The following is a 21934-nucleotide window of genomic DNA, read 5'->3' on the forward strand; positions in this document are numbered from 1 at the left end:
TACAGCCACCACTAGGGGGAGCTCACTACATACAGATTATACAGCCACCACTAGGGGGAGTTCCTCACATAAAGATTATACAGCCACCAAAAGGGGGATCTCCTCACTACATACAGATTATAAAGCCACCACTAGGGGGAGTTTCCTACCTACATATTATGCAGCCACCACTATGGGGTGCTCCTCACTACATACAGATTATACAGCCATCACTAGGGAAAGCTTCTCACATACAGATTATACAGCCACCACTAGGGGGAGCTCACTGCATACAGATTATACAGCCACCACTAGGGGGAGCTCACTGCATACAGATTATACAGCCACCACTAGGGGGAGCTCACTGCATACAGATTGTGCAGCCACCACTAGGGGGAGAGCTCCTCTCTACATACAGATTTGTGCAGCCACCACTAGGGGGAGAGCTCCTCTCTACATACAGATTTGTGCAGCCACCACTAGGGGGAGAGCTCCTCTCTACATACAGATTTGTGCAGCCACCACTAGGGGGAGAGCTCCTCTCTAAATACAGATTTGTGCAGCCACCACTAGGGGGAGAGCTCCTCTCTACATACAGATTTGTGCAGCCACCACTAGGGGGAGAGCTCCTCTCTACATACAGATTTGTGCAGCCACCACTAGGGGGAGAGCTCCTCTCTAAATACAGATTTGTGCAGCCACCACTAGGGGGAGAGCTCCTCTCTACATACAGATTTGTGCAGCCACCACTAGGGGGAGAGCTCCTCTCTACATACAGATTTGTGCAGCCACCACTAGGGGGAGAGCTCCTCTCTACATACAGATTTGTGCAGCCACCACTAGGGGGAGAGCTCCTCTCTACATACAGATTTGTGCAGCCACCACTAGGGGGTGAGCTCCTCTCTACATACAGATTTGTGCAGCCACCACTAGGGGGAGAGCTCCTCTCTACATACAGATTTGTGCAGCCACCACTAGGGGGAGAGCTCCTCTCTACATACAGATTTGTGCAGCCACCACTAGGGGGAGAGCTCCTCTCTACATACAGATTTGTGCAGCCACCACTAGGGGGAGAGCTCCTCTCTACATACAGATTTGTGCAGCCACCACTAGGGGGAGAGCTCCTCTCTACATACAGATTTGTGCAGCCACCACTAGGGGGAGAGCTCCTCTCTACATACAGATTTGTGCAGCCACCACTAGGGGGAGAGCTCCTCTCTACATACAGATTTGTGCAGCCACCACTAGGGGGAGAGCTCCTCTCTACATACAGATTTGTGCAGCCACCACTAGGGGGAGAGCTCCTCTCTACGTACAGATTTGTGCAGCCACCACTAGGGGGAGAGCTCCTCTCTACGTACAGATTTGTGCAGCCACCACTAGGGGGAGAGCTCCTCTCTACATACAGATTTGTGCAGCCACCACTAGGGGGAGAGCTCCTCTCTACATACAGATTTGTGCAGCCACCACTCGGGGGGGAGCTCCTCTCTACATACAGATTTGTGCAGCCACCACTAGGGGGAGAGCTCCTCTCTACATACAGATTTGTGCAGCCACCACTAGGGGGAGAGCTCCTCTCTACATACAGATTAAACAGTAATTATTATTTGCCCCTTCAGGTGCCATCAGAAGATCTAGAAAACCCTAGAAGCTCGTTCATGCTTCAAGGACTGGAGTCATTTACCGTCTACACCATCAGTATGCGCTGCAAGACCATCAGAGGCGGATTCTGGAGTGAGTGGAGCAAGGAGTATAGCGCCACCACCGCAGAGTCTAGTAAGTAGTATGTGTGGCCATGGCCATGTGACGTTAGTGGTTAGGTGGGGACATGCAAGGGGGGTAACATATGGCTATAACGCACATGGGATTGGATGTTCTTCACACCATTATGTAACCATACATCCAGGTTCTGTACAGTTATGTTCCAGTGATCACATGACCTGAGTAGCTGTGCCATGTGATCTCCACGTGAGCTGCCCCCCCCCCACCTGCCAAATCTAAAATGTAAACCCACTACCCCCATTTCTTTATTGCCTAGTTTCTCATCTGTGAGCCCCCAAGTGCATCCTGGCATCTGCACAGGTCCCGCTGTCATGACCACTGTCAGTTCTTACACTGGTCATCGGTGTTCAACCCCTAGATGCCGTGGTTAGTAGTGATCCTACACAAATGATAAACCTTATTGTCACCTCCTTTCCCAAATATTTTATATATAGAGTATCAGAGAACAAATGAAAATTACAGCTCCAATCACACAATACAAGCCCTCGCGTAGCTCCATTAATGGAAACATTTTTAAAAAAAAAACACAGTAGGTTGAACAAAGACTTAGGTCCAGCTACGTTCCTGGTCTGATGTTTTTCTCTGAATCCTCCAGAACCATCTCAAGGTCCAGAATTATGGAGGAAGATCAGCAAAGGTGACACTGATGAGATGAGATCTGTCACACTGATGTGGAAGGTAGGTACCCGCAGCGTCAAGCCTTCCACTGCCGCTACAATGTTCCTTAGCGCCCTCATGCAACTTTGTATCCAAGTCTTTCTTTTCGGAAAATATATAATGGAATAAATACCAAAAGTGAATGTTTGTGGTTAAAACTTTCTCTAAAAAACAATTTGTGACATGAAGATCAAATTCTGCAGCTTGTTCCCGGGACAGGGAATAATCTGTCTCTATTTTTTTTTTTAGGATTTAAAGTCTCATGCAAACGGGATAATCCTGGGATACAACTTGACCATAAAAAGAGGGTCGGAAGAGGTCGATTCACTCGCTGTGAAGGAAACTTCGTGTGACATCACAGTCACCGGAGACTCCTATGAAGTCATCGTCACTGCCTACAACAGCCAGGGCTCCTCTCCCCCATCCACACTCATCATCCCATCCACTAAGAAGAAAAAAGGTAGAGCACCCACTCACATTACTGCGCTCACTATTCTGCTGCTGGTGCAGTCAGTGGACACATTTATGAAAGTGTTTGCACCAGTTTTCTGTCTGATTTTTCACTAGAAAGAACGTGCAAACTGCTTGCACATGTATTTTGAAAGAGTCTGGGACAGTTTTGTGTTGTGGCTGCTCTGTGTCCGACAAGACCGAAAAATGTGAACCACAATTCTGCTGCATGAACTTAGTGCATCGGAAGGAAAAATGGTGCCCACTTCCAGAGCAGTGCAGGGGGCGCCAGATTCATTGACCTGCTCGCTCCACAGGCAAACTGCACTTGATAAATGTGTACGTACATGACATTACTGATCCTGTACTGATCCTGAGTTACATCCTGTATTATACCCCAGAGCTGCACTCACTATTCTGCTGCTGGTGCAGTCACTGTGTACATACATGACATTACTTATCCTGTACTGATCCTGAGTCACGTCCTGTATTATACCCCAGAGCTGCACTCACTATTCTGCTGCTGGTGCAGTCACTGTGTACATACATGACATTACTGATCCTGTACTGATCCTGAGTTACATCCTGTATTATACCCCAGAGCTGCACTCACTATTCTGCTGCTGGTGCAGTCACTGTGTATATACATGACATTACTTATCCTGTACTGATCCTGAGTTACATCCTGTATTATACTCCAGAGCTGCACTCACTATTCTGCTGCTGGTGCAGTCACTGTGTATATACATGACATTACTTATCCTGTACTGATCCTGAGTTACATCCTGTATTATACTCCAGAGCTGCACTCACTATTCTGCTGCTGGTGCAGTCACTGTGTACATACATGACATTACTTATCCTGTACTGATCCTGAGTTACATCCTGTATTATACTCCAGAGCTGCACTCACTATTCTGCTGCTGGTGCAGTCACTGTGTATATACATGACATTACTTATCCTGTACTGATCCTGATTGACATTCTGTATTATACTCTAGAGCGGCACTCACTATTCTGCTGTGTTTCTTGGCTTGTAGTTGTGCAGTTGCCAGATCTGAACTTGAAGGCGTTCCCTGAAGACGGGCGGCTCTGGGTGGAGTGGACTCCTGTGGTCCGGGCGCTGGGTTATGTGATCGAGTGGTGCAGTAATTCTGAGACCATGGATTGCCACATTGAATGGCAGGGAGAACAGGGGAACGTGGCGAGGACATATCTGAGAGGTAAGGACATGGATGGTTTTTGAGGATGGGTCCTGCACATTATTGGTGATTCCAGGGGTCACCTCCAACTTATCTCCTGCTCTTTGCTTCCAGGTGACATACAGCCTTACGTCTATTACCTGATCAGACTGAACCCGTTGTATAGAGACGGGCAGGAGCAGTCCAGCATGGTGGCCGCTTACCTGCAGCAAGGAGGTAAGGATCTTTAGGGGAGCCCCTTACTGTGCTCCCAAGTTGTGAGGGTAATCTTATGTGCTGTTTGTGTTGTGCACAGTTCCTGGCATCGGGCCCATCGTCCACACAAAATCCACCGGAAAGACGCGGGTCACCCTATCGTGGAAACCCATCCCTTTAGAAAAACAGAATGGTTTCATCACAAATTACACAATACATTATGGGGACAACTATGGCCCGGCCAAAGGTAAGTGACTCTGGACCAGTATGCCAGCTAATGAAGCATCCCTTTAACACATTACCAGTAGGAGGTGCTAAACGAGGGCCGAAACTGGCACATGACCACAGTCACCAGCGCCCTCCACCGGATGAAGGAAGCATTGCACACTGTCTAGTTACATCCATAGGTTGTGCGTGCAGGTCAGGTCGGCCAGAGGTGCACACAGATTAACCCTTGCTTTCCTTATCGCTCAGTTATCATGGTTAATTCGACGGTAACAGAGTATACGCTGGAATCCCTGGCTGCAAAAACCCCGTACAGCGTCACCGTGACCGCACACACAGAGAAAGGAGGGAAGGCCGGGCTCCCGCTCAGCTTCACCACCATGCCGTTTGGTGAGGGCCGTGTGACATCAGTATTATAGACCATCATCCAGTCTGATTACCAGGGGTCAGATCTGTTATGTTCCTTCTCCTTGCAGATAAAGGGGAGGTGGAAGCCATCGTGGTGTCATCCTGCCTCGGCTTCCTGGTCTTCATCCTCGTCCTTTGCTTCTTGTTTTGTAATAAGAGAGAGCAGTGAGTATCACACCCCAACCTTACTGTATGTAACCGCAGGTGCCAGGGGGTCTATGTGTCATCTCCTCTGTAGGGCTGGTATTAACCCTCTCCCATGTAACATGTACAGAAGCCCCTCCAATGGAGCGGTGTCTTACATCTCATCACTCTATAGGCGGGTGGGCTTCTGTATGTGTAATATCACCCTATAGGTGCACACATGTCACATGATGTTCTTGTCTCTTCTAGGATTAAGAAACACATCTGGCCCAATGTCCCGGACCCTTCTAAGAGTAACATTGCTCAGTGGTCCCAGCAGACCCCAACCCGGGTAAGAACACAGACCAGCCTGCAGGTTCCTGGTGCATTATACCCCATGCGATGATGTGGGACTGGGGGTCCCTCTACTGCCGTGATTGCATTGGGGGCACCTTTATAGAAACAGATACCATGATGCATATTTTGCTGCAGTTTTTGGATTAATTAACTCTTCTCCCAAAGACGACCCTCTGTCATCAGTGTGAAAGGGTTGTTTCATGATTACCAACAGGTCGTGTCTGGAATTGCTTCTCACCCCTAGTGAATAAAGCTGAGCTGCAATACCACACGAGATCCATGTACAGAGATGTTGTTGTTTTAGGGCAAAACTGTATTTCTTGTAACCCCCTCATTATTAGGACTCCATTGAAGGCGGCTCTTGTACTTGCAGCAGGACACCCATCATCCGCAGTAAATCTCACTCTCTGTTTTCTCTCTGCAGCACGAGTCCAAACCCCAAGCCTTTCAGGACGGCGCCTTCACAGACGTCAGTGTGGTGGAAATAACAAAGGATGAGCAGAAATCCTACAGCGACCCCGACCTCAAGTCAACGGATCCCATAAAGAAGAACACGTCGGAGGGGTTGAGCAGCGGCATCGGGGGCTCCTCGTGTTTATCGTCACCACGGCTGAGCGTCTCTGATAGTGACGGCATCTCTTGTGCGCAGAACACCTCCAGCACCGTGCAGTACTCCACCGTGATTATGGGCGGGTACCAGGGACAGACCCCCATATTCTCCCGCTCAGAGTCCACCCAGCCACTGCTCATATCTGAGGAGAGGCCTGATGAGCAGCCGCAGGAGGTGGAGGAAGAGCTTGAGACTCCGCCCCCCAGCCAGTATTTTAAGCAGAATTTTACTCCGGAAGATGGGGGTAGAGGACAGGAGCCTCCATCATCCGCTCAGGAGCCGAAGGCCCAGGTCCTGCATCTCGCCGGGTTCAGTAATGGACACAACAACCTAGACTTCACTTCTGAGCATGATCCTGATCAGCCACAAGGAGACGCTCCAAGTGACCAGCAAAAGACTTATTTACCTCAAAGTGTGAGGCAAGGAGGGTACTTACCCCAATAGGGTGAGAGACTAGCACCCCATTACCGTCCCGCAGACATGTAATGCTCGAAGAACCACAGATACAAGATAGTCCCGCATGATCCCCACAGCCCAGCCGTATGGGTGACTGCATTCTCACAGCGATGGGTCTGACTATTGGTTGTATTTCCTCCTTTGTGTCAGGGGGTCACATACTTATCATATTATGATACTTTTTATGTATTATATCACAGACCCGCACTATTTTATGAGACGGTTCAGTCATGTGATCATGGAGCAGAGAAGGGATTTGTGCTCGTCTCCCCTGTTTGCAGTATTTTATTGTATTGTTCTCCTCAGTGCCATGTTGCATTTGATCAGCATAGCAATAGTTAATCCACATGCACGGAGATGATTCTCCATATGTGCCTTGTATGAATTGTCACATAGAGCTTTAAAGAGATTCTGCAGCTTCAAGGTGGGGCAGGGCACTGACCTCTGCCCAGCAGGTTGTTACATTTCTAGTCGTTTCCATTTTTTCTGAATCTGAACTCCAAATCTCTTGTATAGACAGTTATGTTGTATGTCGGCACTAGGGGGAGCTCTGGAGCAATCTCTACTGTCTGCATTGATGTGCTAGAGCTCCCTCTAATGGTGGCAGACAACAAGTTCTTATTTCACTGTAGTTTTTTGGAGTTCTGGGCCGGCAGCTTGTACAGTGTTATATGCAGTGATCTGTATGTTTTACTCTTAGTATATACCATGTATATTCCTCACTACCACACAACAGATGTATGCAATAAACGCAAGGCGCCAAGGTCATTACAGAGGAATCTCATTAAAATATTTAAGCTGAACTGCACCGACCCCTGGATTTTTTGCATATCTGGAAGTTACCTCTGCTGATCAGTGAGACAAAGGCGAGGCTGCTGGAAGTTTCTACCTTACAGTAGCAAGTGCTTTATTCCTATCAATGTAGGTCATTTCTTCACTCGAATGTCCTTTATGATCCTACATGAGATAAGGAAGTTTATCTCAGACATGGCCGCTCATATAGAGATGATAAGGTGATAGTTTGTTGTTCCCCCCACCACAAATATTACTCCAGTGGTGCTCAGAGACATAATACTACCCTGGTTCGTACAGAATTTTTAAGGTAAGGGTGAACCGCGGCTATCTCTTCATTACAGAACACAACCAGGTCCGGTGGTTCCTCCTTGGCTGCTGCAGATTGGCTGGATGATGATGGTGGTGGTGGTGGTGGTGAGGAGCAGGCGCTCACTGCCCTGGGTGATGCAGCAGACTGTAGGAGTAGTGTAGAAGTTGTGGATTCGGAGCAGTTGTCTGCAGCTGCATAATGCACTTGTACGGAGGACTCTGCCATGGACGTCTCAGTGATCCCCCAGGATTCTGGAAGAAGAAGCTCTCTGCTATGTCTCCGATCATTTACATACACTGCATGTAGGATATGGAGATCTCCAGAGTGCAGCGTCCCATCTGTCAGCACAGGATCCACAAACTGACCCACCTGCAGGGGAGAGAAAATCACAGCACATGGGCCTTAACTAGAATATTAGGTGCAGATGTGTGGGAACTTGAATTTCTACCACAGCAGCCGTGACCCATGAAAATAAATCTAAAAATGACCCTATAGAGAAACTGTAAAGGTTTTCTTTTTCACCAATCAATAGCTCTAGGGAAGTAAAACTACTTAGCCTATTATCTTTGTTACCTATATGCAGCAGTTTCTTTGCTATCCCCCTCAGATTACCTCAGTGCTGCAATAACTGCTTCCTCTCCATGTGCTCTATAAGTCTGTACTTTGTTTACACTATGTTTCTGAGTCTGTTTAATGGGAGGGGAGGAGGACATGTGACAATAAATGTAGCAGAGCTGGATGTGTTCAAGACTGTGGATACAGATCTCTCCTGCACAGAATAGTGAGGTAAAAAATCTCCCCTCTTCTCAATCAGTTCCTCCATCCCAGTCTGTGATTTAATATTCAAATTGTGTCGCATCCAATGCACGGGGAAGAAAATGGTGAACTCCGGCGGACCTGAGCGGGGAAGCTACAGATGCAGGAAATCAGGCGCACTGTCTTTGTGAATCGCGGCACAGTGCATTCCACAGACAATGCACTGTAGGTGAACTCCTCCGGACCGTCTATGTAAATGTGCCCCAATGACTCCCATAGTTACCTGCATCCAGTCTGATGGCCACCCGGAGATGCTGCTGTAGGAAGGATCAGGGACAATTGGCCAAACCAGAGTTTTGATCCTACAAAATAAGACAACAAGGACGACGTTGGAGCTTCAGTCTAATGTAAATTATAGTCAATATTTTTCATTATGGGCACAACACAATACAAGGTAGTAGATCTTCTGTATACTTAAGGGTATTTAACAATGGTGGGCTGTATATATAACTCTTATATGAAGGGCGATCCTAATGGTCTCTCCCATATGGCAGATCCAATGCCCAGAGAATCTATAGGAGATGGATGGATAGGACGAGAGAGGACGGACTCTCCCTCACAAATCATTTAGATGCAATCAGTCTATGCTACTCTGAGATTAGGCCCCATAAAACATGGCTAGTCTGCCAAAAAACCTGTATGGGGGCGTCTCTAAGGAGTTAATGTTATGCCCTATCCATAAAACTGGGGTCTCTGAGTGGCAGGTTGAGCCTTTGCTCATTCTATGGGGGTTCTGGAGGTAGTCGTAGTGTCTTTTTTCGGCACTGCAATGATCTGCATATGGATAGTGGAAAACAAGGAAACCTCTCAGTAACTATAACATGATGCTGCTTGTAGGAAACATAGAATCCCTCACTAAAAGGGGTCACTTACTTTTCCTTCTGGTGTTTATATACAATCCCAAGCACCAAGACGAGCAGCAAAAACGTCCCCAGTACTCCGACCACCACGCCGATATATTTACTGCCTGGACAGAACAGAAGACATATCACATATACACGTCTGTAATGACCTCCACATTCACATCATGAGGTTATATCCACACAGTACAATCACATGGCGGATTAGTTATCCTGACCTAGTCACATCTCATGGAGGCGACTGTCAAGTGTCCAGGATTAGAAATTAGGTTCACTCTAACAGCAGGAAGATTTTGGGTTGAATGTTTAATTTTTAATATACGTTGGTGGTGATCAAAGCTCCAAATCCCCTACATAGACCTAGTCATATAGTAAAATCCTCCTACCTGCATAAAGGGGGAGCTCAAGAGCTAACAGCATACTGTGTGAGTATTAAAGGGGTTTTCCTGCGAATGCAATCCCCCACAGATTGCGAAAAATGCTGCGCATGACCGTTCTGCTCCATTAATCTCTATGGAGCTGATAGAGATCGGTGAGCGCAGCACTCAGCAATTTCCGTCAGCTCTATAGATATTAAAGGAGCAGAACGGTCATGTGTGTCCTTCTGCTCCATTAGTCTGATCGAGCGACGATGGGTCCAACGAAGACCTTAGACCCCCACTGGATAGGGCCTAACCCCTTTAAGTACATTGAATACACAGAATATACTATTGCCCCTAGTGGTGGCTACAGGAAGATCAAATGTTATCTGATGTGACCTCTCAGAAGGAGATTTGGGGCTTTGTTTTAGTGAAAAACTAAACTCCAACACCAATAGGGATATTATAGGAAACAGACCTCAGAAGGAAAGGCGGCCACTGTTGCAGAAGTCATTTTCACAAACATGATGATAACGCTGAGCATTCGGTGTGACTTACTCTCTGGCAAAGTATGGAAATGTATGGGGTTTCCACTTGTTTTCCCACCGCTGGTGTTCGCTACTATATAGACGCTATATTTGGTGTCTGGCATCAGCGAGCGCAGAGTGTACTCATACACGTCACTATTCACTGTAACAACTGGAAATGTGGGAGAAACGAGAAGAAATGTACATCCAACTATCACATCACAACAGAGATGAAATGTGCAGGTGCAGGTAGGTACCCACCAGATTCCTGTCCATCCAGAGGCTTATAGACGATACTGAACGCAGTGATGAAGCCATTGCTCTCATCTGCTCTGAGCAGATCCCATCTCATCGTCACCTCAGTCTCTTTCAGATCCTCTACTTTGGGATTAGGACCATAAAGCGGAGCTGTGCAAAATACAAAAAACATTAAAATATGTGAGAGAACGGAGCCCTGTATGTCACCCTCCCGTCATATAATGCCAAGATATTAGCTGCATCCAGTCCATGGCCGATAATGAAATTAATATACAGTGTCCAATGAACACTCCCTTAAAATCACAATTAATGGCGTCATTTAGTACCATGGACTCTTATACTGAGAGGTCACTGTCCTGCTCTGTAAGCTGTGCAGGTCACCTACCTCCTTCTTTGATATAGTAATATGTGATCCATGGAGCCTCTGCTCTGTCCTCTAATAAGGGGTAAACCGAAATCTTGTAACGTTTATACAGTTCCAGAGTTCCTAAAGGAGAAAACAAGATGAGAGAAACTGTAAATGGCCTTGTCTCCATCTTCACTTTAAGAGGTTTATTGTCAGTCGCTCCTTACTGGTGGCTAGTGGTAGTGGCTACAACAGTGCCACCCTATGCAGGGCACCCCTCGCACTACATGTATTATACATGGTACCGAGTCAGGGCCGGTGCTAGCACTGGGCATACCTGGGCAAGTGCTGGGCCCACAGCTGCTGGTGGGCCCACATAAGGAAACCATGGGGCTGAGTGGGGCTGTATCTAATGAATCCACAGGGGGTGAGGGGGGATTTATATAAAATAACCATGAGGGGGCTGTTTGGGATGATAAACTAGGGAATATTTAAGGGAACAGATTTTTAATGCTGTTACATGAGTTCACTGTAAAGGGGCCCACTGAGGCTCTGCCGCCCAGAAATCATCAAAGCTCATAGCCTCCCTGTAGAGCAGCTCTGATGTAGACCGGATAATGAAATAAAAGTATCTGAAGCCTTTGCTTTTGTCAAAATATGTTTGCTAGGATTGGGGTGTCCCTGTATATTCCACATGCAGTAATCTCTGACCTTTCTGGATTGTCCATTGTGAAGAATTCTCCACATACTGGAACGATATGTTACATGAGCCATCTCCAGAATAGATGCACCAGTCCAGCACAAATCTCCGGAAGCGGGGATCAATCACGCTCCAGGTCAGTGTTGTTTCTTCAGAGGCTGTTGTGGATATGTGGACGCTGGAGATCACCTCCCGAGCTGTGGAATAGAGGAAGACATGAGCAATGGTGTACGGGGATAATATATGGAAACTAGTTCTCTAGCAGGAAGGGGATGGTCTCTAGGACCGCCAACAGGAAGTGTTACTATAAGTCAATGTCTGCCCATGAACAGGCCATAAAATATGACTACGGATATCAGACAATCCAGACTCCCGCCTGTTCTGGGGTTCTCAGAGGAAGCTGCTTCTATGAGGACGATTGATACCCATGTGACGGGCTTGTTATGTGTGATCTATCTGCTATTAGCCAGGAGATGGGAAGTCCATTGCAGACGTCTGGCTATGCCCTAGCTACATGTTCACACCCGGGGTTCCCCTTGCTACTTACCCCTCTCCCAGGTGGCTGGGATTCTCAGTATGGCCGCAGGGGAGCGTCCAGCAGAGTTGATATGCACCACAGATATGATGTGCGCCTCCTCTGTTATATTTAATGTCATTTCATTGTTTTTTGTGGTTTTATTTCTCCAATCAGAGGTTCTGACCTCGGGAAGCCATAAAACGTTATATCCCAGTGTGATCCCAGTGGACCGAACACCCGATCTTTCCTAGAAGAGAAAATGCTACATTTACACAAAGAGTTAATACATACATATATAGCCAAAGAGTGCTGCAGCACACATCCAGTGAGCGCCCCCAAGTGGTGGCTGTATAAACCCATACATAGCGAGAGCCCCTTTATAGTCTCTATGTACTGGCAATCTGCGGGTTACGTACAGGATAGGTTCCTTGGGTTTGTACTTAAGTCGAATTTGTATGAAAGTCGGAACTGTATATTTTATAATATAAAATTTGTCCCAGTGACAATTGGATTTTCTAAATGTTTTGCTGTAATGGGACCAAGGATTATCAATAAAGCTTCATTACAGACACCTTACAGCTGATCATTGCAGTCTGGGACTAAAGAAAAGTATCCAGAGAGCTTCACCAGAGGTCACAGGGGGCAGAGGGGTCCGTCTGTAACTAGGGGTCGTCTGAAAGTCAGGTGTCCTTAAGTATGGGACCGCCTGTAAATCCATACACAGTAAGCACCCCCTAACTGGTGACTGTGTATATCTATACCCAGTGAGCACCCCCTAGTGGTGGCTATGTATATCCATACCCAGTGAGCACCCCCTAGTGGTGGCTATGTATATCCATACCCAGTGAGCACCCCCTAGTGGTGGCTGTATATATCCATACCCAGTGAGCGCCCCCTAGTGGTGGCTATGTATATCCATACCCAGTGAGCGCCCCCTAGTGGTGGCTGCATATTGATCACTCACCTTCCATGTCAGATTTACAAGTCTTGTTCCCTCTGTGGTGCCGATCACTCTCCAAAGTTCAACACTGTCCAACGGAGCTGTGTAGACGGAGAAACGCTCGTTACTGATATATACACTCAGCAGGAAAACATTAAATGCTGTGACAGTGGAAGGAGTTGAGTAATGGGCTTGGTTCTGGCACTGGGCTTTATTTTGGTGCTATTTCTTATTACTAAGTTTGACCTAGGCACAGTAGCTATGTACAGAGCTACATTCTTGTACTGTAACTATTTACTGGCCTTGGTTATTGAATTGATGTACTTGTACCTTATTTGTGTATTAAGCTTGGTACAAAGTATTTATACTAAGCTTGGTTCTGGTAGTGTATCTACTATGCTTGATTATGGTACTAAATATTTGTACTAAGTTTGGTTCTGGTATTGTATCTACCTACAATGCTTGGTTCTGGTACAACTCTGGTTCTTGTTTCTAAACTATTGTACTAGGAGGCAGCTAGTAGTCGGCCGCCCCTGCAATGACTTACCTTGCTCTTCAGTCCTTCCTGTGACTTCTTCAGTCCACTCGCTCCACCACACCTGACCGCTGCTCCCAATGCACCTGACAGACACTGAATACTCTGTATGGGCATGGAGTCCACCAAGAATGTAGCTAATTTCCTTCTCTATCCCCATTTGCAGCTCAGGAATGTAATACTGAGGGACAAAACAAATTAGACATCAACATTTGCCTTGGAAACATTAATTCCACATATAACGTTAGGTTTGCAACCAAACAATGTAACCCTATCCCCTAGAACAGTGATGGCCGACCATTTAGGTTTAAATTGTATAGGCACCAGAGGACACCGATACAGTAGAAAGGAGGAAGAGATTAGTTTGGATCATCATTGCAACTTTCTTCTGGGTTCCTGGGCTGCAAGAGGCTCTGAGTCCTGTCTGGCGAACTCTGTGCTGGGGTCATGGCGCGGGGGCCCATAGAGAGGGCTCTGAGTGCCACCTCTGGCACCCGTACCATAGATTCGCCACCACTGCCCTAGAAGGAGAAGTTGTTTTGTAGGCAAACTACTAAAATATTTGTGAAGGTGAATGTACATAGTAATTTCTTTGTTGAGGAGTATTCCTAAGCCCCTGTAATACTGACCCACTGACCATCTTGCAGCTCTCTGTACCGGAGGCCACATTTCACATAGAGTTCATCAGGAGACAGGATCGGTCTTTTCCATGAAATCGAAAATGATGGGTCTTTAGTAGGAAGTAATGTCAAGTCCTTAGGAGGATCCATTTTCACTAAAGAAATTGTATATAAATGGGATATAATAATAATAATAATTCTTTATTTATATAGCGCACACAAATTACGCAGCGCTGCACATAACTTTACTGTCACTTTACAAAGCATGAGGGACATATACAACCAAAATATGACATTACAAAGTAATACCCTGGTCATATGAAATGACAGGAGTGAGCTTACAATCTATGAGGATAAAGGAAGGAGGCATAGGAGCTTGTACAATGGCCCAACCATCCTATATCATGGATCAGAATAATTGGATATAATTAAAAAAATAATTAAATTAATAAAAATGCTGCTGCATAAACCAGTCATCGGCCGCCATCAAATATACCGTGTCCAGGGTGAATAGGATTGCAGAGTGACCTGTATATTGCAGGGTAACATAGATGGGAGGGTGTACTCAGGGTTTGCTATTGAAAAAAGTTGAAGTTACAGGCAGGGAAAAGGGAACCACCGGCTTCTGGGATGTCCCTGACATGCAGGACGTGCACACAATGCAGTATATGATGTGAATTTGGACAGGCATGCCTTATAGATGTAAAAATAAAAACAATATTTACATGACTGGTAACCGTCCCTTGCTTTTAATGGAAGGGGATTTCTCCTACAAAGTCTAAACAAAGTTTGAATGGATTGTGTCCCAACAGACACGGCATAGAGGACAAGATTGGCCAAACCACAGAGATCAAAGACTTAATCCAGTGATGGTGATAGCACAATCCCTTTAAAGTGTAGACCCATATTAGTGATCCATGCAGAACAATATGACAACACTGCAGATTTACCGATCCTTGTAGCATTGACTGTGAATTGTGCTGTTGCAGTGCCCAGTTTATTCTCCAGGTGCAGTGTTATATTACATTCCAGTCCGAGGAGATCAAGGCCGGAGAAGAAGGAGCAGGACTCTGTATGGGCTGAACAATTTTGTGTGGTGTTATCAGGCCTGTCCATCAGAGAGAGGTGTTAGATGAGTAACTGTACACAGTAGACAATTATAATATAGATGGTTTTGGGTCGTAGTCCAGGGCCCAAGCCTTCTTGGGGCCTCATGGCCACCAAGACCATTCACAAAATTTTATACTGAGAACCTTCACCCATAAAATCCTTGTGTACATGTGTATTATGATTAGGAACAGATGTACAAGAGCAATTTCAGGACCTTTGAAGGTCCTCCAAGGTCATGAAACCACAAATGGAAATCCGGCAGAAGGGTCTCAACTTACATTACCTAAGAAGCTTGATTCTGGTACCATAAGTAGGAAGGCTTAAAAAAATGATACAGCCCAGATAGAAGCACTTACAGGGTCAGATAGGCGGTGGTGGGGATATTGGGGTCCCTTCTGTGGATCCAGCTACAAGTGATATTGTGCTTGTGGAAATAAATGCAAGAAATATTTTGTGGAGTTTCTGGGGGATCTGTGAAGAGAGATACATGAAGATGTGACTGCAATGAAAAAATATATATGTGCATATGTATATGACTATATATAAGGCCATTCCATGTTTTAGTGTTAACCCCTTCCCTGCCTTAGAGTCTGTGCTGCTAATTCCAAAAGTCTCACTGATTCCAAAGATACACAATACAAAGATTCCAAAACATACACAATGTGGAATTTACACCGTGATCCTGACCCCCATTACTGAATACTCACCTCCGGTTTGTATCTTGACTTCATCTATTCTCTGCCGCGTGGACAAATAGACAGAGCAGCCCACTACTATAGTGTCCGCTGTCAGGTCGAGTATGCTGATCTTACTTGAGGAGTCATTGATCTTGCTGGAGATGTATTGGCCTGTATTTAAATTCCATCCGAGCCTTTCTATATATCCCGTCTCATTTAATGTGCAGTATAAAGTGAGGTTAGATCCTTTCTGAACATATTCATACTTAGGTTTTATGCAGCCGTGCAACGTGACTTTATCACCTGTAAGGGAAACATAAGTGATGAATTACGTCTGGAATTATGTCACAATTCACTCAACAATCCTGCTCCAAACCTTGCCAATCTATAAATCACAGGTATCAGGTCCAGATATTACATTTTTAATAACCACAAGAGAAAAGCCGGCATATTACAGTGCACACATCCATACACACTATGGCCTGCAATTATCCAAACCAGTGCAGTCTGTACTATGTGCAGTTTCCTGTGGAGCGTACAGGGGGCGCCAGATTCATCAAAACTGGTGCAAGGTCTTCATGAATCTGGCGCCCCCTGCACTGCTCGGGAATTTTGCACTTTTTTTTTGGGTGCGTTTTGTTGATGCTGCAAATCTTTGTGGCGCATGTCAAATGTGGTGCAAACTTTAACTAAGTAAAGTATAACATGGATACAGGGATGACACCACTCCAGAGCCGTGTTTGGTATCCCGGTTACTATTTACTTTGGCCTTTTGTGTGATTTCTAGTTGCACATTTATGATATATTCTAAACATGTTCACTATATTATTGGGATGTGTTTATTTTGCACTATACAATGACATTTGTCCCAAAAGGATTAATAAAAACATTTTTAAATTTATTATATCATTACGGGAGTCATCCCGGAGTCTATAGTGGCCATCCCTATTCACAACTAGTTGCCAAAAACTGGCATACAAGCCCAACAACATTTTCCAAGTCTAATATTTAGTATTTAACATTAAAGGGGTCCCCCCCCCCCGATTATATTTGCCCTGCATACAAAAGCAGACATTGCACACCCATTTTATGTGATACCTGATATTTGTGCTGAAGCTAATTGTAAAATGCAGGGCATCCAGAGTAACATCCAGACAGGCTCTAAAGAGAGAGGAGAAACAGTATTACTACAGGATGGAAAAACTTTATATAAATACTTAACATTTCTAAAAAGATTTATTCACCCTTTTCATAAACACCTTACACAACTGTCTCTGCTCCCTAAATTAATGTTACAGAATGCTTATACAGTATACTGCTGTATTTCTGAAAATCTTCCCACTGATAAACCTTGAGTCTTCACTGCTTGTGGAGCTGCAGGTTCAGAGCTCGGTGGGTGTTCACTGCTTGTGGAGCTGCAGGTTCAGAGCTCGGTGGGTGTTCACTGCTTGTGGAGCTGCAGGTTCAGAGTTTGGTGGGTGTTCCCTGCTTGTGGAGCTGCAGGTTCAGACCTTGGTGGGTGTTCCCTGTTTGTGGAGCTGCAGGTTCAGAGCTCGGTGTGTATTCCCTGTTTGTGGAACTGCAGGTTCAGACCTCGGTGGGTGTTCCCTGCTTGTGGAGCTACAGGTTTACAGCTCGGTGGGTGTTTCCTGTTCGTAGAGCTGCAGGTACAGAGCACAGTGGGAGTTCCCTGTTTGTGGAGCTGCAGGTTCAGAGCTCGGTGGGTGTTCCCCGTTTGTGGAGCTGCAGGTTCAGAGCTCGTTGGGTGTCCCCTGCTTGTGGTGCAGAAGGTACAGAGCTCAGTGGGAGTTCCCTGCTTTGGGAGCAGTGTGTCACTTTTTGAGCCCACTTTGTGTTTCCTGTTTGTGTAGGTACAGGTTCAGTGCTTCATCAATTCAGAGGCTCAGAAAGACAGAGGGGGATTCATCAACCTGCATAGGCTAGAATTTATGCCTGAAATGCTGTGTGCCACATTTGAGGGTTTCGGACCATTTTTGGGCAGTTTTTGACTTGCCTAAGAAAAGGGGCAGGACCTAACTCAAGCACCAGAAAATTTTGTTTGTGAACAGAATTTGTGACAGAATTTTAAAATAAAAAAAAAAAATTAAAAAATGTAAAAACTAAAAATTCAAACAACCTCTTTCCCTAGAACTGATAATATACCATATATATACTCAAGTAGAAGCCGGCCCGAGTATAAGCCGAGGCCCCTAATTTTACCACCAAAAACTGGAAAAACCTATTGACTCGAGAGCCGTGGCGCATAGCCATGTCTCTGCCGGCTGTTACAGCAGACAGAAGAGCAGCCGCAGGGACCGGAGAATCGCGGTGAAGACAGAAGAGGAGCCGCGTCGAGCATCGGGAAAGCCAGAAGGTGAGTAAGTAAATTTTTATATTGACTCGTGTATAAGTTGAGGTGAAGTTTTTCACCATTTTTTGTGCTGAAAACCTTGGCTTATATACGAGTATATACGGTAAACAAACTGTAAAAGTCATAAATACGTTAGGTGTTGCTGAATCCCAAAATGTCTGATCTATCCACATATCCACCGGTGTTTAACTCCGTAACAGAAATGTTCACTTTTTTCACCATTTTGCAACATTTAAAAAAAGAAATAAAAAGTGATTAAAAGGCCATATAGTAGAAAACATTGCAAATAAACCCCAAAAAAACACATTTAAATTTTTTTTACCATCTCCAAGTGCACAGCATGGAATATTAAAATCACTATGAAGGGCAATTTGCAGCGCAGAAAACAAGCCCTCACACAGCTCTTTACATGGGAAAAGAAAGAATTTTGAAGGCAGGGAGAGAAAAATGAAAATACAAAAACAAAATAGGGTCTGGTCGTTAAGTGAATGCACTTGCACAATTGATGGCTGACAATTTTTTTTTTTTTTTTTTTACACACTGTATACTCAACCACAAATGGCACAGAAAGTTCAGTCTGTAGCAGCGGTTTAACACATGATGGAAGATAAATGACCAATGATCATGTTGGTTAATTTTACAATAACTTGCAGACTTGCACCCTGCAGAGGCGTACAAGTTGGCAAAGCAAGATCTATTTTCTCAGCCTGACCATGATCTACATGTTTAACCATTCCAATTCCATGTGAATACAATGCCCAAAATAAAAATAATTTAATCAGCTCACTGTGTAGCCCACTGAATTCCATCTACTATAGCAGTGGTGGCTAACCTATGGCACTGGTGCCAGAGGTGGCACTCAGAGCACTTTCTGTGGGCACTCAAGCCATCACCAGAAATGACTTCAGGTATATTCCTGCAGATCCAGACAGCCCAGGACTTGCTGTGCACAGAGCTATTATAAAGTGACATTGCTACCTGGGACTACTGGAGGAGTGGGAAGGTGCGGGCAGATATGGATTATCATTGTAGCTCCTGCTCTGGCCCTGACAATTTTTCTTTTTTATGGGACCCTGGAGGGAAGCTGCAATGACCATCCAAATTTCTTCTATTTTCTGCTTTTTGTCCTCAGGGTGCTGATATCAATGAAAGCTGTGACAGAGCAGGGAATGTAAATCACTAATTACATTTCTGTGTTGGCACTTTGCGATAAATAAGTGGGACTTGGTTGTAGTTTTGGCACTCGGTCTCTAAAAGGTTTGCCATCACTGTACTATAGCATGGTTCATGTAACCATATAGGAGACAGCCCACACAAAAATACAGTGTAGCTCCAGCATTTGGTCTTAAATCCTGATGATTTTATTTCCTTCTGGTTAAAAGATAGCAGTCACTTCAAACACAGCTTACATGTTACACACAAAGGAGACTGTGCTTAGTCATACCCATGACAACCTGATTTCTCTGAAATATATGCTGTTTATGTTAAGGTGATTATGATTTTGTTCAGAGAACTGGAGTCGCAGCTTTGAAAAAAAGAAAATAATTAAAAGTTTGGTCATATAAGCCTAAGATCAGGGTAAGAAATGAATATTGGACAGGGCACAACGGGAGGAAAAAAAAATTGGACCAATCAAATCACACGTCACACAGACACTGGTTGTAAACATTAGATACATGTTGGCCAAATGCAGAGGTTTTGGTAGAAGCATCCGACGTTTCAAATTCTATTGGAGCCTCCCCCCCAAAAAATGCAAGAAGGATTAGACAATTGGATTTAAATTATTCGAGCCATCAGCAGAAGTGTCTGGCAGCAGTTCCCTCAGCGCTTCATGTGGAATGGAGCAGGAATATATACATAGCAGTGATAGAGGGGGACAGCTCCACTTACACACAGCAGCAAGTGTCCAGCACTTAGTTCTTTGAGCACAGATCAGGTAATGGGGTCAAAATTGCCAAATCAACCTAAGAAACTGCAAACAGAAAAGTAACTGAACAGGAGCAGAGCAGTAGGACCGCTACAACAGCAGAGTTACAGGAGAACAGTCTATTCATAAAGCATTTACACTAAAGGTTTATTCATAAATTGTATGTCATGGGTTTTTGTAGAATTCTTAGGAGAGGCAGCCATAAAACTGCTAAAAAGAGATGTTGCACCTCCAAGAGTCACCTCTGTGCCACCCACAAAAATAGTGGGGGCTGGAGATGTGACCATCTTGCAGATTGGGAAAGAGAATTCGCCAATACGACGAGAAAGTTGAGCAAGACCTTAGTTCCTGGAATATATTTCTTCATGAATCAGAGGAAACCTATTGCCTTATATATGACGGAATGATTCATTCTCTTTTGGATATGCCTGTAAAAATGTTGTATGGTCATCAGATGATAATCATATATAAAGAAATAAGTGGTGCCCCACGTGTATGCAGGAGTGATGTATACAACCCTTCAGCCCTGTACGGATCTGTATTATGGTAGGCAATACATTATAGTGTAATGTAGCAAAGGACAGACTGGGAGACCCTACAGTCTTCTATATCTCCCAGTAATGAGGGGGCTGAAATTTTCAGAAGTTGACGAGAACCAAATCTAATATTTTACTAGAACCATTCAAGCTTTAAAAAATTTTTAAAAGGGTTTATTTCCTTCATGGACAAATATGATGCATCTGCATTATATGCCATAGACCTCTGATACAGGTCAGCCCATGTTTGGCTATGCTCCAAACTAGCATAAAATTGTGCATACTCTGCCACCTCTCCATCGCTCTAGAGACCCTATTCTCCAGATAGATGCAGGTCCTAGATGGGTTGTGCATTATTGTTACTAATAACTAATGTTAAGGATATGTCCCATAGATGGGAGCAGTAATTTCCACTATCAGACAGGACAAAACAAAGCGTTACAGAATTTGATAGCGCTATATAAAGATTATAATTATTAAAACCAAATCATACATATAAATGTACATGTTTGTTCAGGTAGTCCTCTGCTTTGGCTTCAAGATCTCTCAATAAGGAAGGAAGAGGACAACCAGTTCTTGCATCCATTAAATAAAATCACTTCTTTATCACAAGCTCCTGATAAACACTGAACAGGTACATAGAATCCTATAAACCCAAATCCTGTAATAGTATTACAGGCGGTCCCCTACTTAAGAACACTCGACTTAAATACGACCCCTAGTTACAAACGAACCCCTGGATATTGGTAATTTATTGTACTTTAGTCCTAGGCTACAATGCTCAGCTGTAACAGGTATCACAGGTGTCTGTAATGAAGCTTTAGTGTTAATATAGTTTCTTATGACAACCCAACATTTTTAAAATCCAATTGTCACAGAGACCAAAAAAGTTCAGGCTGGGATTACAATGATAAAATATACAGTTCTGACTTACATACAAACTCAACTTAAGAACAAACCTACAGACACTATCTTGTATGTAACCCAGGGACTGCCTGTATAGTTATACTATTCTCATTACAGATACAACTCCAGAGATGTTGATTGCAAAAACGAGATGTGTAAAGCCTGAGAAACTAATACTAATCTAGTAAAGTTAATCTTAAACTTTCTCCATACAAGGTGCAGCCCTCACCCTTCTGCATCCTGGCGGTGGTGATATTCTGCTCACTTTTGAGAACGCAGGGCACTAGGAAGCCTTCCAGTATGTCCACATTGTACCATAAAATAACAATAGACCACGCTGGAAAAACAATGACAGTTATAGCAACAGAGAAAATGGGAAG

At 44.7% G+C, this 21934-nt stretch overlaps 2 protein-coding genes across 3 annotated transcripts in view; one reads left to right on the forward strand and one right to left on the reverse strand.

Annotated features, from left to right (window-relative positions):
• Positions 1-7247, forward strand: part of IL6ST (interleukin 6 cytokine family signal transducer) — a 21021-nt gene extending 13774 nt beyond the window's left edge. For both annotated transcript variants that reach the window (XM_072135885.1, XM_072135892.1), the window contains 10 exons: positions 1599-1755; positions 2357-2439; positions 2668-2878; positions 3909-4091; positions 4185-4286; positions 4366-4512; positions 4740-4880; positions 4967-5063; positions 5292-5373; positions 5803-7247. In XM_072135885.1, coding sequence (XP_071991986.1) covers positions 1599-1755; positions 2357-2439; positions 2668-2878; positions 3909-4091; positions 4185-4286; positions 4366-4512; positions 4740-4880; positions 4967-5063; positions 5292-5373; positions 5803-6432 — 1833 coding nt within the window. In that variant the 3' untranslated portion in view covers positions 6433-7247. The remainder of the gene's footprint in view (positions 1-1598; positions 1756-2356; positions 2440-2667; positions 2879-3908; positions 4092-4184; positions 4287-4365; positions 4513-4739; positions 4881-4966; positions 5064-5291; positions 5374-5802) is intronic.
• Positions 7241-21850, reverse strand: LOC140118254 (interleukin-31 receptor subunit alpha-like). Its single transcript, XM_072135904.1, has 16 exons — positions 21784-21850; positions 16913-16975; positions 15845-16117; positions 15494-15608; positions 14978-15135; positions 14037-14182; positions 13420-13588; positions 12897-12973; positions 11963-12179; positions 11427-11612; positions 10755-10856; positions 10373-10519; positions 10143-10283; positions 9239-9332; positions 8589-8667; positions 7241-7918 (listed from the first exon to the last, which is right to left on the reverse strand). Exons 1-16 carry the CDS (start codon positions 21791-21793, stop codon positions 7505-7507), a joined length of 2391 nt encoding a protein of 796 aa, XP_071992005.1. The 5' UTR covers positions 21794-21850; the 3' UTR covers positions 7241-7504.
• Positions 21851-21934: the final 84 nt, after the last annotated feature.

The sequence above is a fragment of the Engystomops pustulosus genome, chromosome 1, assembly GCF_040894005.1.
Source record: "Engystomops pustulosus chromosome 1, aEngPut4.maternal, whole genome shotgun sequence".
Lineage (NCBI taxonomy): Eukaryota > Metazoa > Chordata > Amphibia > Anura > Leptodactylidae > Engystomops > Engystomops pustulosus.